The sequence below is a fragment of the Oncorhynchus mykiss genome, chromosome 28, assembly GCF_057628025.1.
Source record: "Oncorhynchus mykiss isolate SJ-2025 chromosome 28, ASM5762802v1, whole genome shotgun sequence".
Taxonomy (NCBI): Eukaryota; Metazoa; Chordata; class Actinopteri; order Salmoniformes; family Salmonidae; genus Oncorhynchus; species Oncorhynchus mykiss.
In genome coordinates this window covers 3,692,371-3,712,368 of record NC_143049.1, presented here as the reverse complement: position 1 = coordinate 3,712,368, position 19,998 = coordinate 3,692,371, and the positions used below count along the sequence as shown (strand labels likewise).

The following is a 19,998-nucleotide window of genomic DNA, read 5'->3' as shown; positions in this document are numbered from 1 at the left end:
TAATCACACAGAATTACATAAACACAGAATGAATTATACCTTGATTACAAATTAAGTCATAAAGGAAATTGTCCCTAGCGGGCGGAACAGATATGACAGTTGGTTACACAAAAGAAAAGGGGCTGGGTTTGAGTGAAAGAGCGGGAAGACTGAGGAACAAAGGGCGAAGCTGTGCTATCGTAAATACAGTATCTTATGCATTCTAAATTACCGCCCATTTGGAAAAGGAAAATGCAATAAATATTTACTCTGAGCTGCGCTTCGGTAGGTTGGTGGTAGATGGAAGGCCGTGTTGCCCAACCGAGACCTTTGAAGAATGTCTCTGGTGGTAAATTGAATACGTTATGGTAACGTCGTTGTGTGGTAGACGGGATACTCTGTCTGTTCTTTCCTAGCCTACGTTTGCAGCTGCTGTTGCTAACTTAACGGCTAGGAGGTATCACTTCTGTAGTGAATAAGAGTTCAAAGTTCATACCATTCGCAACCAAAGCTCACGTTGAGGTTGGCTTCGTTCTGTAGTTATTATCTGAACCATTCTGACATCGGACCGTTGTCCTCACATCCTCGGAACAGGAGGTTACATTTTCGTCAAGGCTTTATATAGTGGAGCGAGAAGGGTGTGTCTGAAGTTTTATAACCCATGTCCCTTCACAGGGGCGGGCCACTGACTGAGCAGAGCCCAAACCTTATGAAAACCCAAATCTCTCATTTGGAAATTACATTTAATTTCTTCACCAATAATTGTATATTCAAACATTTAAATTGAACAACAATTCCATGTGAATCCGAAAACTCTGATGTGTAGACTTTCCACTGTAGAGTTTATGTCATCCTATCATTGATGACATCCTATCATTGTCTCAGATGACAACCGAACTGACATAATTTTCAGTAAGTACCACCGCACATGTTCAATTGGTTAGATTACCAGAATATAGTTCATTTCCCCCCACCTTCTGATGTTCCCAGAATCTCTATGTTAACCAAGGGGTTTTCAAATGTCACATCAATAGGGTAGGGAGAGGAAAAAGGGGGGGAAGAGGTATTTATGACTGTCATAAACTTACAATGCAAAATGTTCCCATTCCCATCTCTTCTGTAGATGTTATATCCTTGTATTGCTACTGCTGTATCATCAAAGGAATTATCTAAGTGGGTCTCAGAGATGGCTTATACAGTTAAAGTCGGAAGTTTACATACACTAAGGTTGGAGTCATTAAAAGTCATTTTTCAACCACTTTACACATTTCTTGTTAACAAACTATAGTTTTGGCAAGTTGGTTAGGACTACTATCTACTTTGTGCATGACCCAAGTAATTTTTCCAACAATTGTTTACAGACAGATTATTTCCCTGTATCATAATTCCAGTGGGTCAGAAGTTTACATACAATACGTTGACTGTGCCTTTAAACAGCTTGGAAGATTACAGAAAAGTATGTCATGGATTTAGAAGCTTCTGATAGGCAAATTGACAATTTGAGTCAATTGGAGATGTACCTGTGGATGTATTTCAAGGCCTACCTTCAAACTAAGTGCCCCATTGCTTGACATCATGGGAAAATCAAAAGAAATCAGCTAAGACCTGAGAAAAAAAAATTGGTTCAAGTCTTGTTCATCCTTGGGAGCAATTTCCAAAAGCCTGAAGGTACCACTTTCATCTGTACAAACAATAGTACGCAAGTATAAACACCTTGGGACCACGCAGCCGTCATACCGACTCAGGAAGAGATACGTTCTGTCTCCTAGAGATGAATGTACTTTGGTGTGAAAATTGCAAATCAATCCCAGTTACACCACCTCTGTAAGGAGGAATAGGCCATACTTCACCCAACGTATTGTGGGAAGCTTGTGGAAAGCTACCCAAAACATTTGACCCAAGTTAAACAATTTAAAGGCAACCCTACCAAATACTAATTGAGTTTATATCAAACTTCTGACCCACTGGGAATGTGATGAAAGAAATAAAAGCTGAAAGAAATAATTCTCTCTACTATTATTCTGACATTTCACATTTTTAAATAAAGTGGTGATCCTAATTGACCTAAGACAGGGATTTTTTACTAGGATTAAATGTAAGGAATTGTGAAAAACTGAGTTTAAATGTATTTGGCTAAGGTGTATGTAAACTTCAGTCTTCAACTGTATATGAATGTTATCTGTTGTTAGGAAGTTATTGATTTCATCAACCGTATTTCTAAGGCTACATACAGTATATTAATATGGGCTATTTTTAGCCCTTTCCTGGGTAACTTATCAGAGATAGACATAATATAAGAATTAAATAAAAAAGCATGAAAATAACTTTGTTCGGCCTATAAAGTCAGTCAATCAGGCACTTGTGAGTGTCAGTTGGTGCACTTGTGAGTGTCAGTTGGTGCACAGTGTGTGTGTGTGTGTGTGTGTGTGTGTGTGTGTGTGTGTGTGTGTGTGTGTGTGTGTGATGTAGCCCTCTCACTTCTCCCAGATTTTTGGGAGGGAGGGTTGACAATTACCCTGCTGTAGCAAATCCCCACCGTCCGTTATTTTTTGTCTCTGGCACACAGCTTACAAGTAGTCCTTGTTGAGGAAGATGTTGGTTCCTCTCAAGTTCTTGGCTCTCTTCAGAGCAGCCATCTTATCCTTGAACCTTAGGAACTTGACCACTATTGGCCTGGGTCTGTCACCTGGGCTGGTTACAGGTTTTCCAGTCACCTGGGCTGGTTACAGGTTTTCCAGTCCCGTGGGCGTGCTCCACCTCAATCTTCCTAAGATCCATCTGCAGCTTTTCTATGATAATATTTCTCAATTTCACCTCAGACTATGTCCAGTTCACATGTAGAGACTCTGGTATGCCATCCACAACAATATTATTCCATCTGGACTGTCCCTCTAGAATAGATCATCTGTTTTCCCAGTCATTGTTAATAATGATTAACAGACTTTGCTGATGTCATCTCTCACAGACTTACAGTTTGTGGTCATCTTGCTGCAAGCCTCTTTCAGGACATCCACCTCTTCCTGGTAGAACTACAAACTGTTGTTAAGGTACTGGACATCTCTGGTCAGATCGTCCATTCTTTTGTTAGTTGAATGGACAATTATTTGGATAAAGCTCTTGAAGCTATTTTCCTGCTGCTTTTAGACATTTTAGACATATTTTTGTTGATTTAAAAGATCACGCACCTGTGATAGAGAAACACTGTCCTCTTCATTAGCTTTTGACAGCATGGTAGCAACGTTGGCTACTGATGGTACTCCTTGCAGCTCAAGCCAGGACATGTCGCAGGGCAGATGGACAACAGCAGGGATTTAAACAGCCACAAGCCCAGAACAATCCGCAGTCCCAGCCACAAGGGTTAACCATATCGCGGGCTGTGTTCAAGCTGTCAAGGAAGCCTAGCTAGCTTGATAGCAGCTATGCTAGCAGACCAAGCAGCTTCAGATAAACGTGGGTAACTGTCGACTTTTCATACAGTATACATTCATATAATCAGGGAGAATACAGCCAAATTCAGCTAAGAAATGTTATACAAAACATGGTTGGTTTGGTTAACGTGGTCAAATGGCCACCCAAATGTCCCACTGACACCAGCTCAAGTATGGATTCCCACAATGGTGAGTGGAGAGGTGAACCGTTTGGTCATATTGATAATTGATAGTGAGTGTTGTGAGCTCAAGTATGCAGTCACTGTGGGAAAGACAGTCATGGCCAGGGTCATGTTTAGGGTTGATGCTGTGTGTGATGCTGATTCTGTGCCACATTCCCCTGTTCTTCCACGCATGTCATTGCTAACGTTGCTAACTGTTGACAGTTGACACTGCATACATCTTCCTATCATACAAAACATGTCACTCAGGAGTCCAATAAAATTAACCGTTGATCTTGATCATGTGGCATGACAATTACATAAAAGTTCACCTCAGTATTCCCTTAGAGGAGAGTTGACAGGCAAACTATTGGTCAGATATTGTGGTCATTGACAGTGAGTGTTGTGAGCTGAATTATGCAGTCAGTGTGGGAAAGACAGTCACGTCCAGGGTTAAGGTCGCAGTCAGTGACAGTAACGGTCCAGACAGACTGGAGGGTTCCATGCCCGTCTCATTCTGATCCTATTTCAGATGGGGCTTTAATGCAGCTGTACTGCTAAAGTGACACCCTCCAGAGAATGTGAGAGAGTCAGAGAGGGAAGGAGAGAGGGGGACAGAGGGAGAGAGAGAAACAGAAAGAGAGAGAGAGATTGATAGCTCACACATGAGGACTTGGCACAAGTAGAGTACAAGACAAAAAAAAATGCACTCTTTCCCTCTTGGGCAGACCGTGAACCTCTCTCTCTCTCTTTTCATTCTTTGTCTCTTTTCTCCCTGTACTTTGGCAGATTTGTACTTTTAGCATGTTTGTTATCTGAGGCTAATTAATTGCTTTTGAGCAAAAACAATCCCAATTAGCACCAATGCTATGATGTAAACCCCACAATGTACATTAAACCCAATATAACCTTTGTCAAAGTTGGATAGATTTCTATGTTTCTGTGATGATGGTTCTTTATTAGCCTATAGTTTCAGATCAGTTTGCAGCCAACTCCTCTAATGTGTTAGCTGTCATGACAAAATTTATGTTTAAATGTTTGTTTACAGCTAATTCGAGCGAAAGCCTAGGGTATGGTATTACAATAGAACCCATGCTGTTTTCATTAGGGAGTGTAGATGACGTTATTATACCGCTGCCCTGTTCAATTTGGGTCCAGTGAGGCTTTAAAAATGGTATTTTGTGCCAAACTTGGCAGCACACTTCTCCCAGCATTAATCAGCCCGGTCAAAAGGCTATAAACACTCTGGGTAGAAGTTGCCCACTGACACAGATCTAGGATCAGCTAACCTTCCCTAAACACTAACCTCAACCATTAGAGGAAACATTTTAAACTGACCATAGATCAAACTGTAGAAGCAACTTTATCCTTGAAAGCTATAAAGAGCAAAGAGCCATGTGACCCTGGCTCTTGGCCAATGGGAAGAGATGCGTGAGCTGGCCAATAAGGGCCTTCCCTGGGCACCACGCCTGCAGAGTGTGTCCAGATGTTGCTCTTACATTTTCCTCTTTTTCAAACGGGCTGGGGTATAACAAATACGTGGCAAACGGCCATCACATTACTCCCTTTCCTTTACTCCACAGTGAGGGACCACATAGCTGAGGTACTCTTAAGGTTGCGTATTAATAGGCTTTAATAGAGTTCTTCCCTTAATAGAGCTATAGTCTCCTTTCCTCCAATAGTGTTAAGTGGTTCCTTTCCTCGTCTCGTTTATTTTCAAGACAACTGATTAAGTGCCAGCTATATGGTACAGACTTAACCAGTCTTTCTAGTTAAACAATGAAAGAGGGTTAATACTAATTGACCAATTGGAATTGGTGACTCCCATGAGTACTTCCTGATCTCTGTCATGACATAACCTATTCATTTTTAAAATAATCAATATGCCATTCTTCCATGACTAATCCGTGTTGATCACTCCTTAGGGTGGCAAGCAAAGGGTGAGGAGCTCACCTGAGACCAGGATGTCGTTGCGGAGGGCACAGACGGCGTACTCTGACTTGGTGAACTCTGGGAGCTTGGCCAGGGACTTCCACTCTCCTGTCACAGGGTCGTAACACTCTGTGTAAGGCAGGTTGAACCCCCCCACCCTCTCACAGCCCCCTACCACCACGATCACCTCTGAGAAGCCTGTCGACCTGCAGAGAGAGAGAGAGAGAGGGAACAAGAATAGGAGAGGGGAAGAAAAGGTCACAATACAGGTGAGGTGGGGCAGTAATAAAACAACAGCACAGTGACAAGACACAACAAAATAACAAATAAACAAAACACTAGTTGCTGTGGAGAAATAAGACAACACAGAAACACTACACAGAGCAACAATACACAACACAGCACCACTCCAGATGAACATACACAATACAGGTAATTAGAGGTCGACGATTAATCGGAATGGCCGATTAATTAGGTCCGATTTCAAGTCTTCATAACAATCGGAAATCGGTATACAATCGGTATTTTTTTGGCGTAGATTTTTTTTTAAAGAAAAAGTTATTTTTTTTAAACCTTTTTTTTACCTTTATTTAACTAGGTAAGTCAGTTAAGAACACATTCTTATTTTCAATGATGGCCTAGGAACGGTGGGTTAACTGTCTCGTTCAGGGGCAGAACGACAGATTTTCACCTTGTCAGCTCGGGGGATCCAATCTTGCAACCTTACAGTTAAACTAGTCCAACGCAATATGACCTGCCACCACTCCACAAGGTGACTGACTGCCTGTTACGCGAATTCAGTAAGCCAAGGTAAGTTGCTAGCTAGCATTAAACTTATCTTATAAAAAAAAATCTATCATAATCACTAGTTAACTACACACATGGTTGATGATATTACTAGATATTATCTAGCATGTCCTGCGTTGCATATACTCTGACTGAGCATACAAGCATACAAGTATCTAAGTATCTGACTGAGCGGTGGTAGGCAGAAGCAGGCGCGTAAACATTCATTCAAACAGCACTTTTGTGCGTATTGCCAGCAGTTCTTCGTTGTGCATCAAGCATTGCGCTGTTTATGACTTCAAGCCTATCAACTCCCGAGATGAGGCTGGTGTAACCGAAGTGAAATGGCTAGCTAGTTAACACGCTAATAGCGATTCAAACGTCACACGCTCTGAGCCTTCTGGTAGTTGTTCCCCTTGCTCTGCATGGGTAACGCTGCTTCGATGGTGGCTGTTGTCGTTGTGTTGCTGGTTCGAGCCCAGGGAGGAGCGAGGAGAGGGACGGAAGCTATACTGTTACACTGGCAATACTAAAGTGCCTATAAGAACATCCAATAGTCAAAGGTTAATGAAATACAAATGGTATAGAGGGAAATAGTCCTATAATAACTACAACCTAAAACTTCTTAACTGGGAATATTGAAGACTCATGTTAAAAGAAACCACCAGCTTTCATATGTTCTCATGTTCTGAGCAAGCAACTGAAACGTTAGCTTTCTTACATAGCACATATTGCACTTTTACTTTCTTCTCCAACACTTTGTTTTTGCATTATTTAAACCAAATTGAAGATGTTTCATTATTTACTTGAGGCTAAATTGATTTTATTGATGTATTATATTAAGTTAAAATAAGTGTTCATTCAGTATTGTTGTAATTGTCATTATCACAAATAAATAAATAAAAATCGACCGATTAATCAGTATCGGCTTTTTTGGTCCTCCAATAATCGGTATCGGCGTTGAAAAATCATAATCGGTTGACCTCTACAGGTAATAGTGGAAAAATGAGACAGCAACAAGACACAACTCAGCAACACCACAATACAGGCGAGTCAGTTTTGATTCATGACTAAAGGGAAAGAGAGAAGGCAGTATGCTGCACATCTTTAGATTGGTAATTCACAACGTGTAATGTGTAATACTTGACATGATTGTATTTGTCTACCTGGCAAAATGCACAGTCTTCTTAAGAATAGAATTTACCTACTAAAGGCTCTACTCCACTGAATATCAATGACCTCAATAATACATCCAAATGCTTCTCAATCGGGCCTGTTTGGAAAGTGTATGCCAGGGCTATAGCATGATCCCCTTCAACTTCACGGTACTGTCAAAGAAACATTCATCTTTATAATTAAACTTCAAAACATCCCCACCTGGATGAAATGCTAAGCTAACTTGAAATCAAACTCAATGACATGCTAGTTAACGTGTTTTCTGCACTTTTGCCTATATTAGCCTATATTGTCCTACATTCCCCACCTGTTTAGACACAGTACTGGTAAAGATTAGCTCAGGTCAGACACATGTATGTGAGAGATCAATAGAGGGCAGTCAGACCCCCAGACTTTCCCCATGGGGACCATTTTGGGGTTTGGAGGGTGGAGAATGGAGATGGCATGCATCTGTTGGCAGGAGCTGAAACTCGTGGCCCCCGAGGCTACACACACAGACAAAGACAAACATACAGGAGGCTCTATGTCTGGTCTGTTGTGATCTGCCTGGATACTGACACGGTACGCCTGAGAGAGACACGTCACCTCCTGGCTATCTAGCTGGCTATCTAACTGACACCCAGCGTCAGCACTGTTTAAACCAGTGGCGTCTAAACAGCAGATACTGTATGTATCTAGGTTGCTTTTTAAGAGCAATGGAAAATGATATGGATGAACTCAGAGCCACACACACTCACATGAACCTTTCTACAGTACATTGTACACAAACAAACAACATTAAAATAAACAGGACTGTGTGTGACACACTGCTTCACTTCTGCTATTAAAACAAGATCCAACGCACATGTGGTTCAGGCTACGAATGCTTGCAACCTAGCTATTCTGTCAGCAAACCGGAATGTGTATGGCTTTCCACCTCATGACACATTTCCATTTCAAAATGGGACTACAGAACAAACTAAATGAGTCTCTGTCTGCACAATAACACACAAGCAAAGGGTTATGAGTTCATGAACAAACCGTCTAGTGTGGAGGAGAAAACAGTGAACAGCGGGCACTGACATTCTACCTCACCTTTCTCTCGGTCTCATCTCTCTCTCTCTCCCTCACAGAAGAAAAGGTGGGTGGTTATTTGACCGAACTAAGAGTAAAGCTAAGATAAACGGCAGGTGTTTTCGTTTGCAAACAGACATTTCTAATACTTTGGGATCCGAGTTAATCTCCGTAAAATGAGTGTCAGATAAGTGACAAGCCAAGAGGAAATAGAAATGACCCATAATCTGCTTTCCAGCTCTCTGGCGAGGAAGAAGATAGATCTGGAACTGTACCGTACACAGTCACAACACTTCCTGTTTCAGCATATATGCCAAATAACAAATAAACTAAACACTAGACGCTGTGGAGAAATATAACAACAACACAGAAACACTACACAGAGCAACAACAATGTCACTTTACCCCGACCTACATGTACATATGACATCCATTACCTCAACTAACTTGTATCCCTGCACAGTGACTTGATACCGGTATTCCTTGTATATAGCCTCGTTATTGTTATTTTATTGTGATACTATTTCCTTTTCTTTGGTGGTAGTTTCTAACTCTGCATTGTTGGGAAAGGGCTTGTAAAGTAAACATTTCAGAGTAATGTTGTATTCAGCCCCTGTCACAAATAAAATGTGACTTGATTTGAATGCACAACACAGCACCACTCCAGAGAAACATACACAATACAGATAACTAGCCCTACTTAGATGTATCAGAACATTCGGTCCCAAAAGATTTTCCATATTCATTTATCCTTGAGGGAAAATAAAGTTGTATTGAATTGAATAGAAGAGAGTGACCAAGTTGGATCCCTCTGAACTACACCTCCCAGCATCCCCTGCACTATACCTGCGTGGGCGGGTTCTGGGTGACATCATCTCGTTGCCCAGTACGTGGTACCGTCGGGCCTCGTGGAGAAGCTGGTAGCACTCTGGAGCGGTCTGGATGATCTGATCTCCTTCCACTGTCTGGACAAAGTAGTTGGGGTGCAGCAGGGGCAGACGGACGTGGTGCAACAGTTCTTTAAGCACGGGCCTCCGGGGCTCCACACTGTGGTACACCCAGCGCATCACTGCCTCAAACACTACCTCCTCCTTCCCGATGGCCAGTTCGTCACTGCATATGTACTCCTCCAGCTCGTCCCTCCTCAGGTCCAGGAACTCCTCGTGTTGGGCCACATCAGGGAAGCTGGCCAGGGCGTACGAGCGGCAGCGGCTGGCTAGCTGTTTCAGAGAGTGGGCATCTGCGAAGCGCTGGATTCCCAAGCAGTTGCAAGGGTCTAGTTGGTCTTCTAGGAACTTGGCGCAGGCTTCACGCAGCGTGGAGATCTGGAAGAGGCTGGAGGTCTCGAATAGGAACTGCACGTTGTCGGTGGTGATCTTGGCGCGGCCCGTGTAGACGTAGCTGAGGAAGGAGTCCATGGCCTCGGCCAGAATGCCATTGATCTCCACCAGCATCTCGCGTGACTCACGGTGGTCGTTGCAGAACATAGCGCGGAAGTAGGAGGAGCAGGCAGAGAGCACAGCGCGGTGGCAGGGGAACTCGCGGCCCTGCACGCTGATGATCACGTCGGTGAAGAGGCGGCTGTCGCGGAACTCATTGAACACCTGCAAAATGGCCTCTGAGTGGGAGGAGCCGGAGGAGAAGTCCAGCACTTCATTACCGGTCAGCGTCTTGGAGTCCACCTCGAACACCTTGGGGAGGGAGAAAAATTGTGATGATGAGTTTGATTTTATGGTCCAAAGTGGTTTTACAATGTTTTATTATGTTTTACTATGTTTTTATTATGTTTTGTTGTTTTTATTATGTTTTACAATGTTTTATAATGTTTTATTATGTTTTGTTGTTTTTATTATGTTTTACAATGTTTTACTATGTTTTTATTATGTTTTGTTGTTTTTATTATGTTTTACAATGTTTTACTATGTTTTTATTATGTTTTATTATGTTTGTATTATGTTTTATTATGTTTTTATTATGTTTTATTATGTTTTACTATGTTTTTATTATGTTTTATTATGTTTGTATTATGTTTTATTATGTTGTATTATGTTTTTATTATGTTTTATTATGTTTTTATTATGTTTTATTGTTTTTATTATGTTTTACAATGTTTTACTATGTTTTTATTATGTTTTATTATGTTTTTATTATGTTTTATCATGTTTTTATTTGCCACTGGGGAATGATTGCTTCACATTGCACTTCTAATTGCTTTTCAAGACAAGATAAACACACTGGATTTATCAACACAAATGCACCGCAGTATAATTTCAGTATAATGTTTCAATTTTTGGACAAAATAAACAGCTAAGATGAACTCTGAATTCTGATGAAATTAGTGGGTTTGGTGTGCACCTTTCGTTTGACAGCGGGGGAGTCCCGGGTCCCAGAGTCCTCCCTGTTCAGCCGTCTGCCCAGGATCAACACCATGGCTGCTGCTCTGTAGAACTACCGGATACCTGGAAGACAGCCAGAAAATCATTTATAAATTGGTAAATTAATGTGTGGATCAAGCTACTATTTACAGGTTTTATAGGCCTGTATGTTTAAATCAGATTATACCCGATACATTATAGAGAGAGAGAGAATGTTATAAGCCTATATAAGTGTAAATCAGCTTATATGTTTTGCGTTATACCCTATAGAACTGTAGATCTGATTATACATGTGTTATAGATGTGTTTTAAGCCTGTGTAACTCGAGATCAAATCGTACAATATATAAGTATAAATCAAGTTATACAAGCTACATGAATTGAAGCTTAACTACTTAACTTGAACCATTGTTGCTGTGATGAATTGGAGAAAAGAAGTACACAACAGAGGCAGTAGATATAAAGAAGTCATAAGGGAAACAACCTACTTTGCGCTTCAGTGAGAAGAGAACGAGTTGAACAAACAATTCCAAAGCCTTCAGGGTAGAGATACAGTATCTTGCATCACAATAGAGCAGTGGTTCTCAAACTTTTTATAGTTCCGAACCCCTTCAAACATTCAACATCCAGCTGCGTAACCTCTCCAGCACCAGGGTCAGCTGTACCCCCTCCAGCACCAGGGTCAGCTGTACCCCCTCCAGCACCAGGGTCAGCTGTATCCCCTCCAGCACCAGGGTCAGCTGCACCCCCTCCAGCACCAGGATCAGCTGCACCCCCTCCAGCACCAGGGTCAGCGCACTCTCAAATGTAGTTTTTTTGCCATCATTGTAAGCCTGCCCCACACACACTATACAATAAATGTATTAAACATAAGAACGAGTGTGAGTTTTTGTCACAACCCGGCTCATAAGAAGTGACAAAGAGATCTTATAGGACCAGGGCACAAATAATAATATAATAATAATCAATAATTTTGCTCTTTATTTAGCCATCTTACATATAAAACCGTATTTGTTCATCGAAAATGGTGAATAACTCACCACAGGTTAATGAGAAGGGTGTTCTTGAAAGGATGCACATAACCCTGCATCCTTTAAGACAGTCTGTCTTAAATCATTTTCCACACACAGTCTCTGCCTGTATTTCGTTTTCATGCTAGTGAGGGCCGAGGATCCACTCTCACATAGGCACATGGTTGCAAAGGGCATCAGCGTCTTAACAGCACGATTTGCCAAAGCAGGACACTGAGCGCAGCCCAATCCAGAAATCTGGCAGTGGCTTCTGATTAAATTACATTTTCACAGAACCGCTTGTTGCAATTTCGATGAGGCTCTCTTGTTCAGATATCGGTAAGTAGACTGGAGGCAGGGCATGGAAGGGATAATGGATCAAGTTGTTTGTGTCATCCGGGATTGCACACCCAACTCACTCAGGTGCTTCGCTAAATCACATTTGACATTGTCCATAAGCTTGAGTTCATTTGCACACACAAAAATCATACAATGATGGAAAGACCTGTGTGTTGTCCTTATTAATGCAGACAGAGAAGAACTCCAACTTCTTAATCATAGACTCAATTTTGTCCCGCACATTGAATATAGTTGAGAAGAGTCCCTGTAATCCTAGATTCAGACCATTCAGGCGAGAAAAACATCAACCAGATAGGCCAGTTGTGTGAGAAACTAGTCATCATGCAAGCGGTCAGACAAGTGAAAATTATGGTCAGTAAAGAAAACTTTAAGCTTGTCTCTCTATTTAAAAAAAAGTGTCAATACTTTGCCCCTTGATAACCAGCGCATTTCTGTATGTTGTAAAAGCGTTACATGGTCGCAGCCCATATCAGTGCATAGTGCAGAAAATACGCGAGAGTTTAGGAACCTTGCTTTAACAAAGTCAACCATTTCTAAGGTAGTGTCCAAAACATCTTTCAAGCTGTCAGGCATTCACTTGACAGCGAGAGCCTCTCGGTGGATGCTGCAGTGTACCCAAGTGGGGAGGGAGCAACTGCTTGCACGTGTGTTACCACTCCACTGTGTCTCCCTGTCATAGCTATTGCGCCATCAGTACAGATACCAACATGAGCAGCAGCTACGTTTGGCTACATACGGACCATTAGTGGAATTCCCGTGAGAGAGTAACGGTTAATGTGATCGGATGTTCATTATTTGACTAGGCTACCAGAATTTGACATTTGACATTCTTATTTCGCTTAATACCAGATGGTTTCATTTTATTTTTGGCAGCGAAACGAGGCTACTCGTTGTATAGCCCAAATGTATAGCCCCGTTGGAAAGTGGACGGGTTTAGACATTTTCAAATATCTCCTAAACCCTTCCTCTGGCTCTGTACTGAAGCAGTTGTGCCCCGGGGGCACAGTGCAACAGTTGACAAGGCCATAATCACAGAGACTATAGAGAGAGAGAGGTTGTTGTGCAACGGTAGCGGGGCCCACCCCAAATGTCAATTGCGTTTGTTGTGAAAGAAACCAGGTGAAGGAAAGACAGGCATCACGTCAACATGTTTTCAACAGTGGGCTAGCTATCTGCGAAGCCGGTTAAAACCGGGCCTACAGTCTTTTCAGCGGTGATCATCTAACTGCGTGGGCCGAACGGAAAGACTGACTGCCAAACCAGATCAATGGCAATCCATTCGGGGAGGGAGCCTCGTCCTCCTCTTCTGGAGTATCTTTTGTTCACCTCCACAGAGTGGCAAGGCGGAGGGATATTAAACGGGTATAAAGTATACCATGTCTGTTCATCAACTCACACATTTTGTCTAATGTTTTCTGACTTGGGTAAGATGGTAAAAGTGAAACAGGGACCCAGGAAGGCACGCACACACACCCACAGGTGTGGGCTATCCTATGCTGACGATCTCAAACCATACACGTTTAATTACTTCTAAAAATGGAATCCTTCATAACAACTGCTTTCTCGTAAAGATAAAGAAGTTGACATTTGCTTGCATTGTCTTGGAGGCACCAGCATGTGCCCCGTCCCTCCATGAGCACGTACTGGACAGAGGTCGTTAATAAAGCGAATGTGTCTGGCTTTACTGATAAATTAGGCCATTCTCCCTCCAGGCTATATTTAACCTGGCACACACAGCCAGACGCACAAGTGGAACCTGTTAGCGTGTGCTTATCATTGTCCGTAGCACCTCCTTCTAATCAAGCAACACAAAGAAAGTCAGGTTTTGCCAGTGGCTCTAGCCTTTTGGGGGCCCTAAGCGGGTTTTGGTTGGGGGGGGCACCTCGCAAACAAAACATTTTAGTGGACCCCCTCTTGACTTCGGAGAGAAACATGAGTTTTAAAGTACATTTCCTGCAATTCTACACATTTTGCCATGCTGCGAAGATACATTTTTGCAGTTTTAAAGCTAATTTCCTGAAATTCTACACATTTTGCCATGACTTATGCCATGTTAATATGATATCTGAGTGAGAATGACTAACAAAATCAATGGGGCCCCCTGGAGGTCAGGGACCCTGGGCATGTGCCTTGGGTGTCCAGTCCGTATTTGGCCATGATTACTACAAGTTTAGATTGATTGCTGGCTGGACTAACTACCAATCTAAAAATTGTTAGCTGAAATGGCTAATTGAGTGGCTGTCAGTGACTGACATAAGGGAAAATTGCTGATGCACAACCAAATATCAAAGTTGCACCTGATGAATTCTACTATTCTGACTCTCAATTATACATTGAGAGCCCCCCCCCCCCCCCCCCCCCCCCCCCCAGCAAAAAAAAAGCCCGGCCCTGGCCATAAAGACAACAACAAAGTGTTCTATGCAGCTATCACTTATCTAGCCAGAGTGACCAAATATCTTGTCATGTGTCTTTTTTGAGAGATTCGTTTATAGGCGAATTCTAAATTGGGAATGGTCATATAGCCTAGGTATAATTACGCGCAATAAACAAGCAAATCACAAAATCTTTGAGCAGATGAAATTCTGATCAGTATTGACATATTATGTATGCATCGTGGAATCGACCATTATAATGATTAAATGTCAATATAGATGCAGCAATAAGTGGACGATGAATGTCAAAACGTTTTGAATAAAAAATGCACAATAACAACTGCAAAAAAGTTCAAACCCCGTGAGTTCTCTTTATGGTAGGCATTATAATCTCATAAATTATACATTAGCCTATCTGGTAGCTTTTGTTTTTATTGTCGATGACCTCTTCTCGTCAACCTTGAACGGTGCTTAATTATGCTTAGCTCAACAAAGGCACACCAAATTCACTTAAACAGGATACGACTATCCAGTGCCACAATTGAATACAAGAACGTATTGAAATACACGTAAAGTATGAAATACTATTTTTTACAGTACGTTAGGACTAAAGACCTTACCTTATCCTGGAGTTTTCGTATGAGCCGCCTCGGCTATTTCGAGTGATGAAAAAAAACAAGAAACAAAAAAGTTCTGAAAATGTTGATCCGAAAATTCTTGATCCAAAAATGGTATGATGGCAATGTTTCTTATACAAAAAAAATATATGTATCTATGCCCCAGACATCATGATTTATTATGCTCGAGACAAAGAACTGTAACAAAGTGTAAACATCACACGGAGATACATGTCACATCCTCGGGATATGCCGACCCAGTCAACTAGAAATCTTGGTGCTTATGGGTAGTGTATTTCAGTTGTCGAATCAGAAACAGCACTTCCCAACGTACCTTTGTCCTCCACGTGGCTGGTCTTTGTTTGCAAACACTCCCCTGACGTTGTCCACTTTTTCACAAAAACTCTTGAAACTTTGTTGTCAACACCGATTGAGTAATCATGTACAGGATATTGCCTAATAGTACTCTAGGCCTAATGATCATTCATTGAGTCACGTATGCGCATGAGTTGGGAGACTAGTAAAGTATAAATCAGACATACTTCAGTAACTTTCCTTATTGCTGAATGCTGACAAAGAGTTTTAAAGTTTAATTGGATGAAAAACAACAATTTACTTTATTTACAATCCCACTCTGGTCAATAACATAGTTGTGTTATATCCTATCATATTACTTGTATTTTATATACAGTACCAGTCAAAAGTTAGGACACACCTACTTATTCAAGTTTTTTTGTATTATTATTGTTATTTTTTAAAACTATTTTCTACATTGTAGAATACTAATGAAGACATCAAAACTATGAAATAACACATATGGAATCATGTAGTAACCAAAAAAGTGTTAAACAAATCAAAATATATTTGATATTTGATATTCTTCAAAGTAGCCACCCTTTGCCTTGATGACAGCTTTGCACACTCTTGGCATTTTCTCAACCAGCTTCATGAGGTAGTCACCTGGAATGCATTTCAACTAACAGGTGTGCCTTGATAAAAGCTAATGTGTGTAATTTCTTTCCTTGTTAATGCATTTGAGCCAATCAGTTGTGTTGTGAAAAGGTAGTGGGTTGTATACAGAAGATAGCCTTATTTGGTTAAAAAAAAATGGTCCTTATTATGGAAAGAAGGTTAGAGAAACAACAGTCCATCATTACTTTAAAATATGAAGGTCAGTCAATGCGGAAAATGTCAAGAACTTTGAATGTTCAAGTGCAGTCGCAAAAACCATCAAGTGCTATGATGAAACTGGCTACTAAACCACTACTAAAGGACACCAATAATAAGAAGAGACTTGCTTGTCTTTGTGAGATGAGTAGGTGAAGTGATGATCTCTGCATGTTTGGTTCTCACCGTGAAGCAAGGAGGAGGAGGTGTGATGGTGTGGGGGTGCTTTGATGGTGACACTGTCTGTGATTTATTGAGAATTTTAGGCACACTTAACCAGCATGGTTACCACAGCATTCTGCAGCGATACACCATCCCATCTGGTTTGCTCTTAGTGGGACTATCATTGTTTTTCAACAGGTCACTGACCCAAAACGCACCCCCAGGCTGTGTACGGGTATTTGGCCAAGAAGGAGAGTGATGGAGTGCTACATCAGATGACCTGGCCTCTACAATCCCCCAACCTCAACCCAATTGAGATGGTATGGAATGAGTTGGACCGCAGAGTGAAGGAAAAGTAGCCAACTAGGGCTCAGCATGCATGGGAACTCCTTCAAGACTGTTGTAAAAGCATTCCGGGTGAAGCTGGTTGAGAGAATGCGAAGAGTGTGCAAAGCTGTCATCAACACAGGGTGGCTATTTTAAAGAATCTCAAATATAAAATATATTTAGATTTGTTCAACATTTTTTTGGTTACTACATGATTCCATATGTGTTATTTCATAGTTTTGATGTCTTCACTATTATTCTACAATGTAGAAAATAGTAAAAATAAAGAAACATAAGTAGGAGTCTAAACTTTTGACTTGCAAGGTATGTATAAATAAATCTACATAAAAGCAATGAAGATGCTTGGAACTTTCAGGCATGGGTTAAACAAAGGATATGTTTTTCAGGTGTAACCCGATATGGGGCATTTGGGTAGAATGGTGGAAAACATGCTGCTGCAGCTCTCTACAAGGGACAAGGGGAGTGGTTAAATGGATCATGGCATAATTTCATAGCTGCATTATTATGTTGTACAATCCTACTCGGATAAGGAGAGCTATACTTAGAGAGCTACTTCCTCACGTCTCTGAATCACTTCTGTTTTTGGGTCTCTGGCCCATTTTCAATGTTTTGTCCCAACCTGTCGATGCAATGTGTCATCATAAGTCAAAAGCCTGTTTTGAAACACCATTACCCTCTAGTGGATATTCAGTGCACATGCATTCTTGATGAAATGATTAAAAAAAAAATTAAAAAATTGACTTTAGTTTAGACTGACATGATGGTTGATACAGTAGATAAGTAGGTAGTCACATACACATGATCTGTGGTACTGCACCTTTAACATCCTGCAACAGATGTGGTTCCAGATGTTGTTGACTATCTGAGGGACATAATACAAAGCAGAGTCAATGATTTAGCCGGCCAACTTTGATGAGCAACCGGAAATAACCACAGATTTTATGGTTCACTTTAAAAGCTAAACTTAAATATGTCTTTTAGTTTGTTAAATCGATTAGACCATCACCATTTCAAGCTTATCTTTCTACAAAATAAAACGTTATTTCATCATTGTTTCATCATAATTTGTCAACGTGATGTGGTTTCATTTTATTTTTGGCCACGAAACGAGGCTACTCGTTGTATAGCCCAAATGTATAGCCTTGTTGGAAAGTGGACGGGTTTAGACATTTTCAAATATGTACTGTGATGTGGAATCTACATCGAAAATACATTGGATTTTGAAATAAGTCAACTGTTGTTTAGGGGGTGAAATTTCAACCACATGATTATGTAATCATGGTCACCAAATTTCAACATAGACAAACCTTATATTAAATATGTTGCATTTGTACCTTTAAAACAAAGTCAGGTCTTGAACGTTATATCCACTATCAGAAAAAAACAATAGGCTGGTCAGCACCTCCTGCTAGAGTATATATATATCTATCTACAGTTAGCCTTTGGTCTCCCTGCCTGCCAAACCAGATCAATGTAAATCCATTCTGGGAGGGAGCCTCATCCTCCTCTTCTGAAGCAATAATTTATATGTTGGATTCACATCTCCATCTTTACCAAAAATTTAAGTTAAAGAATAGGACTAAATCAAATGTCATTTAAAAAGTGCATTTAAAGTTCGATTTGATTTAGTCTTATTGTTTAAGTTAGATTTTTGGTTGAGATGGAGACTTGAATCCAACATATCAATTATACATTTTTAGACAAACTGGATTTAAAGCCCCTGGCAGAGGTGGAACTATACAAGCAGAAGATAAGCCTCCTTCAAATGTTGATATTTGGTTGCGTTGACAACCAAACACAATCCAATATCACTTTGAAATACAATAAATAGCCTATTAACTTGTCAACAAGTTAACAAATTGTATGTTGAATTCAAGACTCCAACTCAACCAAAAATACAGGTTAGAGAACGGGATTAAGCCAGTTGCTCAGATGGAACTATCCAAGCAGTACATTGTTTTTCCAATTAAATTTAAGAAGGACAACAGGGCCCCACACAGGTCTCTGTACCTGAGGCCATACAGGTACGGTGATTTGGGCAGCACTAGGAAGATGTTACACACCACTTGTAACTTTCGTCGTACGAGGTAGACCAAGGTGCAGCGTGGTACGTGTTCATGATTCTTTATTTTCTCAGAACACTAAACAAACCAGCAAAAGATTAACAACCATCACGTTGTGTAGGCTTTACAGCGCTAACAAGAAACAACATCCCACAACCTAAGGTGGCAAAACAGGCTGCCTAAGTATGATTCCCAATCAGAGACAACGATAGACAGCTGTCCCTGATTGAGAACCATACCAAAACATAGAAATAAAAAACATAGAATGCCCACCCCACATCACACCCTGACCTAACCAAATAGAGAAATAAAACGGCTCTCTCAGGTCAGGGCGTGACACCACTAGGGAGGTCAAGGGCATCATGGTGGCAGTAGTGCCTGCAGCACCAGCATGGGAAAAACAGGAAGAGGTGTGGTCTGATATGTTCATTCTTAGCCAGTCCTTTTAAGCACTCTGGTCAAAAAGGGCGGTTCCATCACGCTGACAAGCTTTCTGACCTCGCTCGGGGCGTTGCTATTTAATGTGCAAAGAAAACCAAAATCACATTCCTATCTTAAAAGCAAACGTTCATCATTCTTCAAATTGTATTCACATCAGATTGGATGAGAACTTGACAGTTAAACAGGGTTTCCTTCCTAAGTTACAATGTTTGGTATATACAGTTTTTAATAACATGAAAAATGACAAACAATATGACAATAGTTTTCTACATCTACCCACTGACCATTTCCCACATTCCCCGTTAGAGTTTTGGGCTGGCACAAGTATTCTGGGGACAAAGACATTCCATTAGTTGATACTTGAGAGCCAAGAGATACAGGTGAAGTCGGAAGTTTACATACACTTAGGTTGGAGTCATTAAAACTTGTTTTTCAACCACTCCACAGATTTCTTGTTAACATATAGTTTCAGCAAGTCAGGTAGGACATCTATTTTGTGTAAGACACAAGTAATATTTCCAACAATTGTTTACAGACAGATTATTTCACTTATAATTCACTGTATCACA

General features: G+C 40.9%; 1 protein-coding gene and 1 long non-coding RNA gene across 2 annotated transcripts in view; one reads left to right on the top strand and one right to left on the bottom strand.

The window, feature by feature from the left end:
* LOC110508347 (kelch-like protein 24) overlaps positions 1-15,746 on the bottom strand; it is a 52,539-nt gene extending 36,793 nt beyond the window's left edge. Inside the window, exons 1-4 of the mRNA XM_021588796.3 lie at positions 15,252-15,746; positions 10,871-10,974; positions 9,362-10,206; positions 5,522-5,706 (exon numbers count right to left, since the gene is read on the bottom strand). Coding sequence (XP_021444471.3) covers positions 5,522-5,706; positions 9,362-10,206; positions 10,871-10,945 — 1,105 coding nt within the window. The 5' untranslated portion in view covers positions 10,946-10,974; positions 15,252-15,746. The remainder of the gene's footprint in view (positions 1-5,521; positions 5,707-9,361; positions 10,207-10,870; positions 10,975-15,251) is intronic.
* Positions 1-19,998, top strand: part of LOC149970667 (uncharacterized) — a 271,764-nt gene that overhangs the window by 18,900 nt on the left and 232,866 nt on the right. The gene's annotated exons all lie outside the window — the stretch shown is intronic.